General features: G+C 40.9%; 1 protein-coding gene and 1 long non-coding RNA gene across 2 annotated transcripts; one reads left to right on the forward strand and one right to left on the reverse strand.

The window, feature by feature from the left end:
• Positions 1–1,035: 1,035 nt before the first annotated feature.
• On the forward strand, positions 1,036–14,458 carry LOC133273765 (embryonic protein UVS.2-like). Its single transcript, XM_061462279.1, has 11 exons — positions 1,036–1,495; positions 1,655–1,679; positions 2,578–2,715; positions 4,025–4,142; positions 4,691–4,869; positions 7,847–7,928; positions 8,805–8,932; positions 10,693–10,808; positions 11,245–11,470; positions 12,567–12,685; positions 13,260–14,458. Exons 1-11 carry the CDS (start codon positions 1,421–1,423, stop codon positions 13,488–13,490), a joined length of 1,437 nt encoding a protein of 478 aa, XP_061318263.1. The 5' UTR covers positions 1,036–1,420; the 3' UTR covers positions 13,491–14,458.
• On the reverse strand, positions 10,501–16,127 carry LOC133273766 (uncharacterized). The gene is made up of 2 exons (XR_009744933.1): positions 16,048–16,127; positions 10,501–10,780 (listed from the first exon to the last, which is right to left on the reverse strand). It is a non-coding gene; the product is annotated as an uncharacterized LOC133273766 (long non-coding RNA).
• Positions 16,128–19,216: the final 3,089 nt, after the last annotated feature.

The following is a 19,216-nucleotide window of genomic DNA, read 5'->3' on the forward strand; positions in this document are numbered from 1 at the left end:
TTTTATTGTCTTAACTTCTGCTGTCTCCCCTGTCGTTTATGATGTGCAGCAGCAGCAATGTCCTCTTGTGACTTCCTCTGTCTTTCTTCTGAATTGTGAATAGATATTGAGGTTGCTCAGAACTGTATGGGAGGAGCTCTGGTTACCAGTGTAACAAACTAATGAAGACTTCCAAACTTCAGCTTCCTATCAGCCAAAGCAAAAGGAGATCTTTACATCTGCTTCTCATTATTGCAGTATAATCTACATGGAAATTATTAACTGTAGATGAATTGTGAAAGTCACCAAAATGTGGAATATTTTAGAAAGTTTAGCAACAAACCCTTAGTAGGGTAAAATGAAGATATTAGTAGCAAAGCTTTACAGAATATCAGCTAAAACTTTGCTAGCAAAGTACTCCTTCAAAACAGAGGACCAGCCCATACATCTATCTGCAAAGAAGCTCTCTGGCATCGTAATCTGCTCTGAACCACATAGATTCCCCTGAAATTTGCCTTTATAGGCAATTCCAAAGGTTTTGTTGCTTGCTTCTTAAAGATCTGACACAGCAAATCTGTATGATTTTCTATAGCACCTAAGTATTTGTGCAGGGGCTGAAGGTGGGAGGAAAAAGCAACACCTGCCTGCTTATGGTGGTATTCATGTGGCTTCAACATGAATATTCCCATTGTGTGGCTTACTTTGACAATGTGGGTTTTTAGGATTTAGCCTGCCTTTTTGGGCTTGTTTCTATTCATGGGCATCAAAGGAAGGAGAGCTTCCCAGGTGGGAAGCCAAAACTCTGGGAGCTGGTGGTTTTATTTGTTTGTAAGCTCCAGAAAGACACACAATCACTGCCAGTGGTGATTAGATTGCAAGATATGGTACAGGAAAAACAATTTCAACCAACAGACTCATCTCTGGCTCCTACTGATTTCCAGTGCTCCTGGCCAGCAATGCCTGGCTGAAAGCTGTACATAGCGGGGACAGGCTGACAGTAAGGTGGCTGCTGGTAGCAAGCTGAGGAGTTTCTAGGAGTTTCTAGGACAGGTAGCCAGTGTGGATGGATCAGAGTTTCTTGACACTGAGTTTTGCTGCAAACAGACTGCTGCCACATATCCTGTCCCTTGCTCAGCACTAAGGGGACCTGCAGCAGCTCATGGGTTCTTCTTAGAATTAAAGATGAGTCACTTTAAGGTTGCTGGGTTTTCTTTCCTATTGCTCCACTTCCTCTGTTTTCTGAAGACAAATAAGAAATGAGAGCCTGGAAATTCTCCTGAGAGGTCCTGCAGCTTGTTTGTTTTGTGAAAAATACTTCTTGTTATCTTATTTTGTTGCACTTGTTAACCACAGCAGAAGCTTTCCCATAAAACTTGCCCCAAGTAAACTAGCCACAGCTTTGAGAACGGAGCTGCAGAGCAGAGAAGATCATCTCGGAAGCATGAAGATGAAGTACTTTCTTCTGCCAACTCATTTAGCATTTCTCTATAGCTTTGCACTGAGTAAACCTGTCCAGGTGTGTCCCTGCTCGCAGATGCTGAGAATTTACATTGCTGCTGATGATGATTTGCTCTATCTTAAAATTAGTTACAAGCTTTTGCTGCTGTGATTCTACATAATGGAAGTTTTATGCTCTGGAGATAAGAACTTATTAAAATGTATGCTTTTTTTTCAGAAAGCTACAAGAAACAGTGACTTAGGTGAGTTTGATTGTAATTATTATATCAATAACTGTAGGCTTTGGTGGGGCTGCTTCTCTATACCTCATGCTCATTATTCAGTATGTTTTTCTCTTTGAAGTTATTTTCCAGCGTCAGTGGAAAACAATTCACAGTACTCAGATGCATTTTAAAGTCACATTCAGTGTGATTATTTATGCTGTCATGATATAGAAATTACGAAGGCTTACTGAGCTATTGCTACATGAAATGTTCTTTTTTCATATGCAGCCTCAGCAAATCAGAATACTTTTCACTTTGATTTTTCCTGTGTGATATAAGGCACTTCCCTGTCTGCTCTACCTAAAACTATTGTACATTTTGTACATACCTATGGTCTGTGAAATGTATTCCAAGTATTTTGGAGTTAGAACTGAAGAGCATGTCATGTTACATTAACAGTTAACCTGGAAATTAATATCTTGCATGCATTCAAGATGCATGATAAAAATAGTAATTTCTTTTGTATGATTCATCCCATTTTTGCAGAGGTCGGTTATGATTTCCTTTAATTCCACAAGCTCTAGTGAAGAGAGGAATGACTTACAATACTTAGCCTTCCACTCTCAAGGCTCCCAAAGCTTCTTAAGATGAAGTATAGTTAGTCACGACTTTGATTAGAGCTGTGCTATGACATCTATATTAATATTAATCTCTTCTATCCAGGAAGCAAGGCAGACTTAACTAGTCTTAACATACTGCGAATGCGCCATTCACTTGGTCTTAATTTACTAATCCTTTTTCACATTATTGGGAAATGAACTTCAGTGGAAGAAATTTCCGAAGGCACAGAAGCTTAGCTACTGGATACCTCTCATCTCCCCTCTGCACATCTATTTGCCTTCTCAGTGCCTTGTGCGTTCATTATTTTCTTCATCAGGCAGTGAAATAGCTGTGTATGAAGGAGACATCCTCCTGAGAAGAGGACGACGCAGTGCAATTAACTGTGAGAGCTGTTTATGGCCCAAATCACAGGATGGACTTGTCAAGGTCCCAATTAACATCTCTTCTGATTTCTGTGAGTGTATGCAAATGGCTGCTGTGAAGTGATTTTCTCTCTGTTGTTTTGTGTTTGTGTGGCATGCACCAAAAGCAAACTTGGTTCAAATGAGGATTTATGGACATGTTTCCTCTGCGAATCTGCTAGCCCTGTGGTCACCTGGCTAACACTTCAGTACAGTATGTGGTTACTTGAGCAGTAGTTGTTACATAAATACCAACTAATTTTAGCTCGTTCCTGTTAGCTACAATGCACTTTGATACTTAGCAAGCACAGAAGTAATAGAATTTGTTCACATTATGAAAGTAATTTGATTCAAAATTACCACTAGGAACACTTTTTTAACACGGAGATTTGCTTTCAAATCTTCCATAGGTATATCCCACACTAGAAATCCTGTAGAGGCAAAAAGGGAGAAAAAATCCTTGGAGATACTTTTTCTCTTACTATTTCCCTCTAGTCAGTCAATAGCTCTGTTCTGTGCAAAAGGGTGCAGGACCAGTGCCTTCATCTAGAAAACTTCGTATGGGCTGTGCAGGTCTGCCACCTCTACCCTGCTGAGGCTTCCATACAGACCCTTCATAAATGAGCTTACCTTGAGAGAAAAATGCATGGAAGTGGAAAAAAAGCCCGTGCCTGATTCCCATTCCTGTGTTATCATTTGAGCTGAGGAAAGCGCAGTCTCTGTGTTAGCCAGGCTGTTCCTCTGCCCACAGGCTTTCAGAACTGCAGCATACACTCTTGTGGTTAGGTAAGGGTCATTCCATCTACCTCCCTCTCTTCAAACTTTAAAGATGAGGAAATTGAGATACAAATCAGTTGCAGATAAGTGACTAAGCCAGAAGAGGCCAAAATGTTCCAAATTAGATAAACATTCTAATTTTATTTGGTCCCTGAATAGAAACACTGTGATCTTCAGAGCCTCTGAACACCGGCTGTCTCAAGTGATTCCAAGGCCTGTGCAGACATTTCTTATAAACAAAACAGGTTTTTTGGTGCTTAGCTGCAGGCAGATGGCTCAATTGGGTTACTGTAATCCAACTATTTGTATCTGAAACTCTCATTTTTTCATTGTAATGGAAGAAACAATGCCAGTCTAGCTTTCTGTCAGCTGTCTCTTATAGAATATGCAGAAGGACCAGCCATAATTCCTACATCTCCCTTTACAATCAGCTCCAAGATTTCTGGAGGCTTTTTGCCATTTTCTTTGTTCTACTTGCCTGACAAAAAGCTAACGAGTCCTGTAAAGTTTTAAAACAATGCACTCCATCAGTGCGCTTCTTGATTAACCAAAAAAGCATTCTCCTGGCCTCTTTTCTCTTTCTAGCCATGACAGAGAGGTCTTGGATTGCTGATGCTCTGCAAGAGATCTCCACGCTGACCTGTGTGCAGTTTGTAAACCGCACTACAGAAAAGGACTATGTATATGTTGAACGTGGGCAGAGGTAAGCTCCCAATCTCCTGGGAGTGAAAGCACTCGAAAGGTCTTTCAGCTGGTTTTCTGGTTTGAGTTGGATTTAAGTAATTGCCCTTTTTCAACCTAGGAGTCAAGATTCAGAGAGCAGGTGCAGTTTCTCATTTTTTTCCTTAGACATACTGGTAGTTACATCAGTTAATGGACTGCAGGAATAAATGTATGTGTGGACTTAATGTGCTATAATTCAAAATGAGATCTTTTCCTTAATTGTTGTAAAAAAGTATTACAGTTGTTTCAGGATCTTTGCTTAACTACTTAAACTGCTTCATTTATCATATCATATATCCTTCATATAAATATGATATCATATATCATTCAAATAAAGCTTCAAAGGCTTTATTTGCACCCCTATGTAGTTTGGCAACTTCTGGGAGACTAGATATCTCACACCAGTGACTATTTGCATGGCCCCTTCTGTGGCTGCACATCTGGAGGTCCTTGGTGGCATAATCAGTACATCCATTTCTTTGTATGTGCTGAGTGTGATCATTTTGGTTATTGATTGCCTGTTCTTAGCTGCTGGTCCTACTTTGGGAAAATTGGAGGACGTCAAGCAGTGGGCCTGGTGAAAAATGGGTGCATGGATAAAGGAGCGATTCAGCATGAAATGAACCACGCACTAGGTTTCATCCATGAACAGGCACGGAGTGATCGGGACAGGTTTGTCAAGATTATGTGGGAACATATTGTGGCAGGTACGTCCACTAAATCTTAAGAGAAAACATACACTTTTGGATGAAGGAGAATGTTTCTTCTGTGAACAGCAATGCAAAGAAGAATCATGATTAATGCTAGCTGAATTTCAGCAGCAGCAGCACATTCAATATGATGGAATTTCTAGTTCAGTGTTTGTACTACGGGAATTTCTATGGCTACACCTATGTTAGTGTAGTCCTCCAAGGCAGATGCAGCCTAAAATTAGCCTTACCTTATATCCAATGGAGATCATCAGAAATGCAAACTGTTGTAGCAAAGACTTGGCCAAGAGGCAAAACTATGGGACTTTTAGCTGAGTTGGGGTAAAACACGATATTCAGAGATCACGGTAGGGAATCGCACAGTAACTCTATCTTAGGAAAAGACATGGAAATAGGGAAGGCAGCTGGTGGTCATCTTGGCACTGGCAGTGAGAGAAATGCACATAGCCTAAAATGTAGGTGAACAAGAGACGCAGTGTGGAAAGAATGGAAGCACATGCAGCCATCAGCATGTGCAAAATTCTGGGACCTGGCATGATGTGAGAGGAATTATTTCCTCCTTGAGGATAGAATGATATACGCTGCCATGAAAAGAAGGAGCAATGGGGAGCAATCAGGATTGATAAATCTGTAAAGGAAAAACTGAATGCTATTTAGGGAAAGGAATGCAGGATGAATAGTTTGGGCATGTGCCCTTGACCTGTGTGCTGGGAACATGAGAGCACACACAGGGATCCAAGCTCTATGGAGGGTAGAAGGAATGGTAGGAGGTCCCAGGGAAAGTGAGGAAGTGGTACATAGAAGGAAACTAGGGGAAGAAAGGATGCAAAGATCACTCATCTGACAGCTCTGAAAGAGCTGGTCACCCCATAAATTGTGAAAAGATATTTAATGGTGTATTTAGTTCATTATAGAAAATAGTAGTAAATGAGGCTGGACGGTTAGTACCAAATTCTAAGAAGTCAAATAAGATATTAAACTCTCCAGTGTCATTCACAGCTGAAAATATATCTATCTTTTTCTCCAGATGGAACTTGATTGTTTTTATTACAAATTCCTAAACACACTGTTCTCCAAACTTTTTTTCAGCTATTCCCATGATATCCTAAGTAAATTCCATTTGTGTTCCTCTTTATTGAGGTTTTAGTTCTACTGTTAAGACGTAATTCTGCTATGAATTGTTTGCCATCGTGTAACAAGGGCATGTTGTGTTTGATATGCTAGCAAAGGATGTACTAGGAAAGAGGAGTTGAAAATGTGAACTTATACCAACAATACTAGACATACATTAAATCTTATGCTAGGTTTGCAGGGGGAGTCCACAGTTTCAGATGTCATTACTCCTAAAGGATATGGATGTAATCAAGCTCTGATTCAGGCACAGGATCATAAGTTTAAAAGAGGAGGAAGAGGTGAGGATGAGAAGACTATTCAAAGGAAGATGGGGTATATCTTCACTGTTTTAACAGTATTCACCCAGAATGGAGGCTGAGAAGATTGGTGTTAAGAGGTAGTTGGAATGCAGAGTGTGTGCAGCACAAGCACTGTAAGAAAATGCAAAGATATGCAGGGAAAAGGAAATTAAGCAGCACAGTTATGTTTGTGATGACTGTTGGTGTACATCTCCTGTAAAAACATGCTGCTTTTAACAGTGCTGAGGGCAGAGGTTCCACTGACCTCCATAGTACAGAACTAGACCTCTAGACCTTGTGCAGCTTTCCAGCTCTCCCGCACAAGCTGTTTTTTTCTTGCCAGGACTCAAGTGCTGTGGATATTTTCTGGGTTTTGCTCTTACCCAGCAATTCACCTTGGAAGCCATCCTACTTCTTTGTTTGGATAAAATGCAGCCTCATGGGTCGCTCTCCACTTTGCTACTTGAAACTCAGCTTGTTATTCCCAAACTTTGGAGGGGGAGAAAAACTACTCAAAGCCTTCAGCCAAAGCTTCATTTTCAACTCTTCTGAGTCACTACATTTAGATTCTGGCAGAGGCAGGGTTTTTTTAGAATGGAAAAGATAGAGTAAGTCCCCACATGTGCGCAGGTCTATACAGCCAAGTCTCTCTGGCATGTGATTAGGCAGATACTAGTTTGCCGGCAGCACCTCTGTACAGCCAGGCTGCTGTTGCTTTCTCTTCTTTTAGCAAATCAATTCAGCAAAGCACTTACGTGCCAAACAGTAGCCATATTTGTAAATGTTTCACTGCATTTGAACTGTGTTCTCTGTTCATCACCTCAGAAGAAGCTGTGCATTTGCTGATAATTGTTTCTAAAGTCACTATAACAGATAAGAAGAATTGAGATAAAAACAGAATAGAGTCAGGAAAGCCAATGCTGTTGAGAACCAGTTTGAGCCTTAGCTGAGGTTTTTGAGCTATGAAAAGTTCCAAACTCATGTTTATTCCCAAACTTTCTGTAATTCAGGATTTTGAAGCTTCTCTTTGTGTTTCCGAGCCCTCACTGGGACCAGTGCTGAAGGACATTACTGGAAGAGACTGGCTCTGATTGCAAGCCTGCCAGCCAAGTTCTGTAGCCTGCAGAGATTTTTCTGATAAAGTGTCCAATCCTGAACTCTTGTCCAGATGGCTTGCGGTTTACAAACTACTAGTTACAATAATAAAGGTACAGATGTTGAACTGGAAAGAAGTGCTCAGTGGTCAGGGCATTAGCCTCAAGGCCAGGCTGACTGCACTCAGCTCCCTGCTCTGAGATTGCTGCTTACCATAGACAAGAGACCCAGTGGAATGGATTCATCGATTATATCAAAACTTTGATTTATTTGATTCTGAAACCTACTAAGTTAAGTGAAAATGGGTTCCCATGTTCTTCAATAGGCTCTGGTGGCTTTGATAGGTCCAAGTTCTCGTAAGTACAAGTATTATATCCTGTGTTACTCTTAGGATTATGACAGCAGGCAGTGTACTATTAGAGCAGCAATAATTGTTCTGAATGAAATGTTGTTTTTCTGCATTTAAGGGGAACAAGGGAACTTTGGGAAAGTGAATTCCAAAAATCTGGGCCTTCCCTATGACTACTCTTCAGTGATGCACTACGGCGCGTAAGTTGTTTTCTGAGATACCTTTTCAAAGGAGCAAACAACCTTCAGATCTGGGAAGAAGGAATTGCTCCTTCCCAAAAGGGAATGACTTCTGCTGTTCACTTAAAACGAAGAGAGTGCTCATAATTAAGGGTGAGCATGTTTCCATTGTCAACAGGATTCTTGGAAAACAAGAGTTGATATGGATAGAAGAAAAAATTAGGACATTCTTTCATTGTCTCTTGATAGAGGCCTTTGACCTGGCTCAGTAGCCTAACTCTACTGAGTCGCTGATTTAACAGTTCTCAAGTCTATACGATTTCATTAACATAGTAACAGCTGATCATAGACAATAATATTTAGGGTCAGAGAGAAGAAAGATGGAATTTTTTTTGTCATTAAAATGTTGTGTGTTGCCTCATACACATCTGGGCATGCTAAGGCTGCATTTTAGTACATAATGTACAAGCTTCTCCTTTATTTCCACTAGCAAGTCACAACTTCTGAGCAAAACCATGAAATCAAACTTGTCTCTCTAGAAGCAGAAAACTGCAGATGGCAAATGAACAATTAGTAACTGAGACAGAGGCGGTTCCAGAGGCAGAACAGCTCCTGCCCCTCTGCCTCTGGAACCATGAAGGTGGGATTCAGTTCACTTTGCCAGGATGCTGGTGAAAGCTCTCCTCGCTCAGGATAATACAGCTTTGTCTTGTTTCTTGATTTCAGCTGCTGCATACAGTGTCTGCCATGCTGGTCCTCCTCAGAAAAGGTTAAACCGGTCTCTGAGAAGCTTCTTGCCCTTTTCCATTGAAATTCTGTGCATGTGGTACATGAATATGATTATGCAATTAAAGAACTTCACTGTTTAAGAGAAATGTGATTTTCTTCTTTCTACAGGTATGATTTCTCCAGCACTCCAGGGAAACAAACTATTGTACCAGTTCCTGACCCCTCTATACCCATTGGGCAGAGAGAAGGGCTGAGTAATTTGGATGTAGCTAAAATCAACAGGCTCTACAAGTGCAGTAAGTGCTGTAGATGGAAGGCATGTGAATCCTTAGACAGCTGATGTCTGTAGGCACTGTCAGACATCCCCCAGAAGGAACACAGCCCACAGTCCTTTCAATATATCTCTCCCTTGCCCTGTAAGAGGGCTGATAGGCACCTGGGAACAGAACTGTCCCTGTGCCAAGCTGCTGCCTTCTTGGAAAGGGCAATTTGCTTTCAATAACTGACTGTCATTCTGAGTTATCCTCACCTAGTCCCTGCTCTTTGACATAAGCAAAATCCATCAGAGAAATCATGGATGCTACCTCCGTCAGCTTCTCACTTCAGGAAAGATCTGAAGGTTCCAAATCACGTAAGCTATTCTCAGCAATGATTATAGCATAAAGTCATGTCCATCAGTAGTGCCAGCAGGTTTGTGATTTCTTTCAACTGGAAAATGACTGCAGGGCTATAAGTATGGGTGCCACTTAGGCTGATCAGAACATCATCTTGGAGGGGAATTCCCAAGCTTTTTGTATAGTTACCTACTTCCATCACTGTAGTATCTTAAGGTCTAGAAATACCTTAAGTATTCCTCTGCAGCAGGAATTCTTCAGCTGAGATACACAAAACACAGGTAAAACACCATGCTCCTCAGTTTTTGCCTCAAATCCCGGTATGCAGGCTAATTGATTTATATGGTATTTGACTCCCCTGAGATGTTATTCAGTCAGTTTCCACCAAAACAGCAAGAACATGAACACAGGCTACATGTTAGTGTACCAAATTCTGTTCTGAATTGTGTTAAGAGCTCAGTTAAACAAACAGCAGTAATTAATGGGAATCAGGATTCCTTCAGTCGGATAGTCAGGTAAGGAAATCATTCCTGAGTGGTTCCTCCCAAGTTCTAAACTTCAGATAAAACAAGTTTACAATATAAGTGTCTGGTTTCAAAGACAGTGATAATTCAATTGTGATAATAAAGTGATAATAAAGACAGTGACAGCATTTGATGATATTTATTCTTGATAGTGGAGCTGGAAATGAATCTTACTTCAATACCATTATAATGTAATTTCATAATTTAGACCTGTATGTTTTGGAAGAAAAGGGCAAAATTAAAAAAAAAAACAAGGATAATTCAGGGGCTTAAAAAAGAACAAAATGTCCAGTTGTCCCAGGGAAAGCAGGGAGCAAGAGAAAAATGTCAAATTCCTATGTGCAGATGTCATATTCATAATTTTTAATTTGGGGAGTTACATACAGCACCATAAATGAAGACCACATGTGGAAAGCCAAAAGGCAGATGAAATCAGACTTTGTATGCCAGTCACTAGGTCTGTAGCTTGACTTCAGTGCTCTCTTTCACTGTTTTCCCCCACTGATTACCTGTCTTTGCTTTGACAGAAACTAGTTTTCAAGCTTGGTTTTGCACAAATGTAGGCATACACACACATTTGCTGATGGGAATTGATGTAGTGATGCAATTGAAACTACTCCTGTGGTTGAGGTTAAGGAAGTTCATGAAAGGTCCAGGCCTTGTTTAGAACAGTATGTGAGTGAAACCCCACTCTCTTTAAAAAAACATGAGTAGCTGAAGCAGATAAGTACTTTAACCAGCTTTATTTGCCTTATGTAACTTTGACACAAGGAACATCAATGCAACTGTAAGCATTCTAATTCATTTCTCCTTTGCAAGTTTGACTGATGTAAATGGTTGAAGAGACTTGTCAGGCACTTCTGGAAGACTTTTGTGGAGTTTTCATTCTCTTCAATGCTGTTTGGTTCTTCTCTTCAGATTGCTGTAGCTCTGTGTTGTCTAAATCCAAAGGCTTGTTCTCCTCTGTCAATTACCCATCCCCGTACCCGAACAATAGCAACTGCCTCTGGTTGATCCGCATCCGTCGAAGTAAGGTAAGCTTTATTAGGTGGAAAATAGGCTTGAACCACAGTGTCAAGGCTACACATTACTTCATTATTATGAGTACCCTCTGGGAGTCATTTTCATGGACCAAGACATTTATTTTGTTAAGCAGTGAATTAAAAGACAGTCTCAACAATTTTCATAAGACCTATCAGGACTCTCAGATGCATTACTTAACTTGATTTTTATCCAGCTAATATTGGATGGCTTTTCAAAGACAAGCAATAGTCAAACATCAGTAACTGGGCTCAGTAATGGGGTAGCTAGGTGAAATGTAATGCTCTTTTTATATGGAAAGTAAAGTTTCAGTATTACACAAATAGCAAAATGAATATGAAAACCTAGTTCACTTCATAACAGCTAGATGGTTTGAATCTTTCCCTGTGTTCAGCATTCAACCCAACATCTGTTTCCTTGTTTCTCAAGATTTTCCTGCAGTTTGAGGCTTTTGATCTCCAGCCCTCCTCAGACTGTTCTTCTGACTATATAAAAGTTTACAATGGAAACAGCAAGAATTCCCCTGTCTTGCTGGACAAATACTGTGGGAAGGGGCCACTGCCCTCCTTAGTGGCGTCTGGATCAACAATGCTAGTAGAGTTTGCAAGTGATGAGAGCATTACAGCCACAGGATTCAGAGCCTCCTACAACAAGGGTATGAACACTTCTTTACAGAGCTTGAAGAACAACATGAATAGCAGTTGTATGGAAGAACTGAACATTTTGAATGTGTACTCTAGAGGGGTTTGTTTCTGTGTCTTCCACAGCAATTGCTAATGCAGGTTAGGCAATGATGGGGTTGAAGGTTAGCAGGAAACAGAAAACGGGATGTTGCATGGGTGTAATGTTAGTAATCCTGTGAATCCACTCACATTCCTCTGAAAGCTTCTGCTGGGCTTCATCACATCTTTAGAACAACTCCTTTAAATAAAAACAATTCAATGACTGTAACTAATAGGAACAGTGCAGCCAAAGGCTGCAGAGCTCAATAAGAAATCTCAATCAATGGGATGTAGAGCCAATATCTGAGCAATATGTTATTGAAGATTTTGTGGCACTTTATGCAACAGGAATGGTACTAACCTTGGGTAACTTAAACTGTCTGAATTAAAGACTTGTTATGTTACATGGAAGACAGTTCTTACTGTAGTCACTTGAGGGGTGTCTGGTTTGCAAACATAAAAGTGCCTTATGGACTGCTGGATAAAATTCTGTTGTGCTGAAACATGCTTTCCGTTAGAAGGCAGCAGCCTTAATAACTTGTTACTGTCTTATTTCAACTCAAAATTAAAACTTTCTTAAACCATAAATTGAAGAAGTCTTATAAATGTGGCATTTTTACTCTTTTTGCATTAGTCTTGATGGAGTCATTTCTAGACAGCATTAGCTCTAGCTTGGTAATGCAATCTTGAATACTTAAGCTAATTCTTTTCTGAAAGTGCAGTAAGCTGGTACCATTGGAATGCTGTGCTAATACAGGAACTCTCAATTGTAAAGACAGATACAGCTTTAGATGCAACTGTTTCCTGTCCTCCAAAGGTTATTTAGCAGCCATGTATTTAGTTCCTTCAGTACAGTGGCTGATGCAAATACTAAGCAAAGAAATTAAGTATGTCAGCAGTAGGTTTTCATGGTAGCACATTCTTTCTTGGCTTCAAGAAAGAATACAATATAGTATAAGCAAGCTCATTTCTGTTGCCAAAATACTCTCGTTAATATGCCTTTCTCTGTTTTTCTCCTTTATTCCTCAGTGAATTGTGGAGATACTTTCACAGACTCAAATGGAATCATCACCTCTCCAAACTACCCCAATAAATACCCCAAAAACCGAGCATGCTTCTGGGTCATCAATTCTCCAGTCGGATTCAAGGTAAGGTATGGATTCATTCATGAGTCTCATCAGCATTCTCTAGTAGAATCACTTTTTGCCTTCAGGAATAAGAGCTGTAATGTCACTTTTTGAGCAGGCATTCTCCGAGTAAAAAGCTCAACACAAAAATCCAGTTTAAGAACTTATGCTGGATCTTGGTGTCTGAGGTATTCAGCAAGGGCAAAAACCTGTACACACGTGTGAACTCTTAGGAATCTGGTTTGTACCAGTAGACTTTGTTCAGAATAATCCCTAGGTAAGAGTTCCCACTAGGAAACTGAAACACTGCACCGGTGCTGGTTTTATATTTCTCTAGAGAGAAGAATCAAAGTGTACAAGATCAGTCTTGTCCCTTGCTTCTCCTTCCATTCCAAATGCTGAGGAACTAAGCAAATAACTTGCTACTGATTTGCATTACAGTATGGGATGATTCTAAGATCAGGATGTGGTGCAAACACAATAAAAAATAGTGCCTGCACATAAGGAATTTAGACTATTTGTGCTTGTTACATACAAAGAGTAAGAGAAAAGGATTTAACCTGGAAGCAAAGTGCTTTGATTGTATTTTCTCCAGATATCTCTTAAAATGTTATCCTTTGAGCTGGAAGATAGTGACAGATGCATTTATGACTACTTGCTTATACATGATGGAAGCCGACCTACATCACCTGCAGTTGGCCCTTACTGTGGGACAGAGAAGGTTGCAGACTTTACTTCCACTGGGAACTTTGTGCTGGTTGAATTTCACAGTGATATAGTTTGGGAGCTGCCCGGATTTGTAATCAGTTATACATTTGGCAGGTAGTACAATACAGATAGGAGTTGGAAAACACAGAATGGAAGTAAAAGAGCAGCTAGCAACAGGTGAAAGTCAAGATGCCACTAATATCAGCAATAAATAGAGCTCTCTGATACCTTTGAAAAGCTTGAAGCTTGATCTCTTAGTCTTCTGTCTACAGTGGTGTAATTTGCATGGGGAATTATGGACAAAAGCGTTCCTTTCTGTGGGATGTCTGAGACTGGAAGCTTCTTGTTATACTATTTCCATTGCTAGTGTTGCTTGGTGAAATACAAAAGCAGAACTGAAACTATGTAAGCAGATTTTCAATACTTTTTATTGATAGAAACTGTACCCATAAAGCAATTCAGAATACAGCTATGTAGTAACTTTAACCTGTATTGTGACAAACGTTACTACCCAACTCTAATGTGTATTCTAGTATGCTTGCAGAAAAACCTTCAGACACATGTTTATGCTTTTAAGCCAAGCTCAGTTATACAGTTTGTATAGGCCTTAGCTTAGCCTGGAAATCACCAGTTTACACTGAAGGATGTCTGTACAGCACCTCAACTCAAAGAACTGGACTACTCCTCTGTGAGATGAACCAGGTCAGGGAACAGATTTAACCAAAGAAACATCTAAGAGTGGCAGAAAGTAGAGGTGAGGGAGAGCAAATGGAGCGAAGGAGCTACTGCTGATAATTTGCTGTGGTCTGCCTCAGGTATTGAAATTGTCCATAGGGTATTACTAAATATTAAAAAGGAGGCCTGAAAATCTCATGTGAAGTCCCATGGAGCAAATAACATTTGCGAACACTTTAGGTGCGAAGTGCCTTGTCTGTAGAGAGAAATCTTCTGCCTCTGAGATGTCTGAAGAGAAAGAGATCTGTAGACAGCCAACACTTTGCCTTGACTTGATGTATTCAGAACTAAATGTCAATGCAAAACTGGAAGATGTTGAAGTGTAATAAATAAAAGTTCTTGCTGCAATTATGCCTTTGTGAAGAAGAGCATGTAAAGCACGTAAAAAATACCAGTTTGCTTTCCTGGTGCTAGGACGGCAGCCAAGAAACTTTTGATTATGCTGACTTTTGGTTTTCTTTTGGTTTTGTTGGCTTAGGTGGGGTTTTTTAAGGCCCTATAATGTTTTCCTTTCTAAGCACTGGTTAATTTTCATCCTCAGAAGGATGATAATTGATAAGTTGTGGATATCAGGATCTAGAGCTTTCTGGCATTGTGGTGGTAAAGTGCATGCACAGCAGGCAACAAATATTTACAGCTTTTGCAAGCTCCTCTCTTTTGGCTATAAAAAACTTTCCCTCGTTTAATTTGGCTCACTATTTAAATTGGCACCTTTTTGGAGGACATAACAATTTCAGCAGTATGGCAGATCATTACACTGCACAGGAGCTAATTCTTCTCCCTGAGCCTGAGGACCTTCATGGAGGTGCAAAAGTAATAATCCTGTGACAACTGTTATTGTATGCGAAGTTGAATGGGTCCCTATTTTAAATATACAGTGTTGAGCAGTTTTTTGTCATATTACTTTAGATTCCCTTCCCATGGCCTGATGTGGAGCTTTACATTAGGTCCAGTGTTTTAGATGTTCACCCGTATTTGGTAAAGTAGGAGCCTGAGATGTGGCAATGTGACTAAATCAGGGTGTCTTATTTGTAAGCAAGCCCTTCACCAGTAATGATGTAGAAATGCATTCCTGAATGTAGACAGGCTGAAATATATCATAATGAATAAGTTCTCTCTTTCATAGGAAAGGCTTTTCAATCCAAAATGTAAAGGTTCTGCTCTTCATGAGTTCTGTTACAGGTCCTTGTTAAGCGCTTTCCTTAAGGGATATGCACATTAGCTGGAGCTTCCACACAGGCTCCAAACCACCTCCTGACCATCTGCAGATATCAAAACCTTCTTCTATCCTCTAATTATTGCTAAAATCTCTGGTTTCCTGCCAACACTCCCCAGTTATATATTACTCATCAATAAATCTGTGGCCTGCCAAACAGGAAAATGCAAGATACAAAACATCCTGATGAATGACATTCTTCTTACAATGTCTGCTGCTCGTTTTCACCCACAGTTGTGAATCTGAAATGGAGAAGCTGTAGGATTCACAAACCCTGCTAAGAGCTTAGGAGTACCCAACAGTGTAAGGGGATTTACATTTAACAGATAATAATCCTCCCACAACAGGCATTGCCCATAGATAGAAAAGGTTTATAAGCTTGCTTTTAACATTCATATTCTGAGATAGATGAATTGAGTGACACATGGACAGTATAGCCAAAAGTTGAGGATTCAAATATCACCATATGAGGATTTTGTGAGGTTCTAATGAAAGTCCAGCATTATCTTAACACCCCTTGAAATCCAACATTAAGGATTTAACCTCATAATACAGGTATCTAGCAGTGATGAATATATATGTATGCCCATATATGTAGATACCTCATGACATAGGTATTACGTTAATTGCATACCAAAAAAAATATTCTAGGAGATACCTGCTTCTACAAGCCTCCGTGTGTGGAAGAGACAAGGGTGTTTGAGTCCATGTACTCAAATCCTACCTGCTTTGGGACTGTGCAGGTTCCTATCTGGGAGGCCTTCAAGTAGTATTCTTTTGTAGTCTGAAAGGACCAGAACAGAGCTCTGTCAATTACTGCTGTAGGAAAAAAACAGCCTGGAATAAAGCACCACAGAAACACACAAAATTGTACTACTCATAGGTCTTTTTTTGTCTTTAATTTGAAACAAATTTCCCTTACATAAGTAAATAACTGTGGTTGAGATGCCACTTGCTCGCATGACTAGAACCCCAGTCACAGAATCATAGAATACTTTGGGTTGGAAGGGACCTTTAAAGGCTGAGCTTTAAAAACTGAGTTTGGCAAGGAGCCGACCTATGAACCAAAGACCATTGAATTAATCTCTCCTACACTTCAAACAAATTGAAAACCTAATAGGCTAAGTCATAGGATTTTACTAGCTGGAATTACCTTTATCATGGGAAACAACTGCAGGCAAGAGAAGAAATAAAGAAAAGCTGCTGCTGTTCTGCTGCCAAATGGCCTTTTGGTGCCAGTCCCCCTCTGGTGGACACCACCAGAGGAAGAGGAATGTGCCTCCATCCTCTTCTCCAGGGGAAGAAGATTCCTTTCTCTGGGGGAGTGAGGGCTTCTCCTCATCCAGCAAATTTAGCTGAGCTGCTTCTAAGCAGGTAAGTTCAGTTTCTTTAACTGCCTTACTCCCTCCTATGCACTGCTATTGGCAGTGCTCTGATAGGAAGGTTCTTTGAGGCACTGCTTGCATTCTGTACTGAGGACCAGCACTCCAGCTTACACCTGTCATTCCATAGGTTGCACTATAACATTAAGTTTGAAATTTCCTCTTCCTCTTTTCCGATTGATCAACTCAATAGCAAAGACAACATCAAATTAATCCTTTTCTTTGAGTAGGTTCTCTTTCATATTTGTCTCAATTCCTTGATTTATGCCTTCAATACCTGGAATTTCCAGGTGGTCTCTAAAACGGTTGCTGGACCGGTACAAAGTCTGGCTCCCAAGTTTTAGTCAGTTGTCCTTCTAATGTGCTTTCCCATTAAAAAAAGCCCATAAGCTTGAGATGGGAAACCCCAGTTTTCTTCCTTTAAAGTTAGCTTTGTTCAGGTATTCATGAGGCTTACTTCCTTGAATAGATCTGTCAGTTTCCTAATTTAACTGAGATGGTATTTACAGTGCGGACTTATCTGTTGAACTGGAAAGAATGAAAAATGTAATTGAAGCCCATGTGATTAACAAGATGACCAATGGGAACCAGTGGTACCTAGAACTACACTAAGTAACTCTTAAAACCACTGTAGGACATTCACTTCTGAAGGCATTGTGAAATACGAACTCACTCCTCTAAATAAGATAACAATTTGTCCCTCAATTTATTGAGGGACAAAGTCAATAAAGCAAAAGCAACAGCACTGGGCGCATGACCGTAGCCAGAGGCGCAAGTGATTAGTATTTGTTACAGGTTTATATACTTTCACTATTGCATTAGTCACATACATATTCATACTTCCCGCGTATAGGTGGGGAATATTATAACTAGCTCCAGGAACTTATTATCATAAGTCTCCTCCTCTTGGCATCTGTGCACTGCTCTCCAGTGATTGTGGGCAGGGGTCTTGAGGATGAAGTAAGCAGTCTTCCTCTTGTGAGTAGGGGTCTTCAAGATGAAGTAAGCAGTCTTCCTCACAGTGTACTTTTCACCTTTGGCACAGCCGGATGCCCCAGTAATCACACAAGTAGCTGAAACCAGCCAGATCTGTAATTCTTCTGATAGCTGGCAAAGATTTAGAACAGTGTGACTTTCCTGCAAAATTTCTTGCAGGATGGGCAGGCAAGGAGTATCCCAAGCTAGCAGATGTTCGGGAGGCTCTGTCTCTAAACTGACTGATGAGTAGAAGGATGGTGTGAAGTAACTCATTCATGTTTAGTGGGGCCACTAAATCCTGTTATTTCACCACAGACAACACAAACATTGTTCTTTAAAGCTAAAGATACTTTAGAAGACTAGTGTGAAACAATTAACTCATGTTTAGTGGGGCCACTACATTCCACAGACTTACAACACAAACATTGTTCTCTTTCTACAACCTAAGTTAAGCTAAAAAGTGCTTTAACTCTATGTTTTTCAGGCACTAGCTTTCCTTATATCAAGCCCCCCCCCCCCCCCCCCCCCCCCCTTTCTTTTACCTTTACAAATTCTTTTGCTATGTGACTCCCTTTTGCTCGGGAGTTCTGGCCCTTTTTAACTTGTTGTCTAATCGTGTGTCTTTAGCGAGCTTTGTTTCTGTTATTGTAAACAGTTATATCCACATAACCACACCTATGATTTGCGAAAGCCAATGCATTTATGCGTTTATCACAGCATGCAACCAAACACTGGCAGGAGGGCTGGCTGGGGACTTTTCACAAGACATGTAGCATTAGGACAAGGCGTAGTGGTTTTAAACTGAAAGAGGAAGATTTAGATTAGAAATTAGGAAGAAGCTCTTCCCTGTGAGGGTGCTGAGGCGCTGGCACAGGGTGCCCAGAGAAGCTGTGGCTGCCCCATCCCTGGCGGTGTTCAAGGCCGGGTTGGACACAGGGGCTTGGGGCAACCTGCTCTAGAGAAACATGTCCCTGCCCATGGCAGGGGGTTGGAACTGGATGAGCTTTAAGGTCCCTTCCAATCCAAGTCATTCCATGTTTCGATGGTAACTGGAGTTTTGTGGTTCAGCTGATTTCAGCCTCTTGAACCAGCATCTCACCACAGGTTTAAGACAAAAAGGCACAGTCACTTTAGCACAGCCCTGTCAACATTACAAAATACACTCTATTTTATTTTATTTTTTTTTTTTAATTGTCTTAGTAACACCAACCAACAGCTAATGGGCAAAAATGCAACGCTTTACCACCGCGGGGCGTGCGGGACTGACCGCTCACAGCCACCCTCCCCACCAGCACCTCAGCCCGGCTGTCCACGCGCTGCCTGCCGGGAAATGGAGTCTTCCCGGGCCGCCACCGCTCCGTGCCTCGCTGCCGAATAGCGGCACCAGACTACAGGTACCATAATGCATCGCGGCGCGCAGCGTGCGCCGTGCGGCGCAGTGGGCAGTGTAGTTTATCCAAGGTGCGCAGGCGGCGGGGTGAAAGTGGGAGGGTCGCTACAAGGACTGCAACTCCCATCGGGCTGTGCGCCGCG

The sequence above is a fragment of the Pezoporus flaviventris genome, unplaced genomic scaffold (genome assembly GCF_033815535.1).
Source record: "Pezoporus flaviventris isolate CSIRO_AGI_PZ_B2104156 unplaced genomic scaffold, CSIRO_AGI_Pfla_v1 ptg000035l, whole genome shotgun sequence".
In the NCBI taxonomy this organism is placed as follows: Eukaryota; Metazoa; Chordata; class Aves; order Psittaciformes; family Psittacidae; genus Pezoporus; species Pezoporus flaviventris.

What these genes read in the sequence shown, in the direction of transcription:
- LOC133273765 (XM_061462279.1), top strand. Translation starts at nt 1,421, where the DNA reads ATGAAGATGAAGTACTTTCTTCTGCCAACTCATTTAGCATTTCTCTAT. An exon ending in TACAAGAAACAGTGACTTAG is followed by an intron (nt 1,680 to 2,577) that starts GTGAGTTTGATT and finishes TTTCTTCATCAG; the next exon opens with GCAGTGAAATAGCTGTGTAT. An exon ending in TATGTTGAACGTGGGCAGAG is followed by an intron (nt 4,143 to 4,690) that starts GTAAGCTCCCAA and finishes GCCTGTTCTTAG; the next exon opens with CTGCTGGTCCTACTTTGGGA.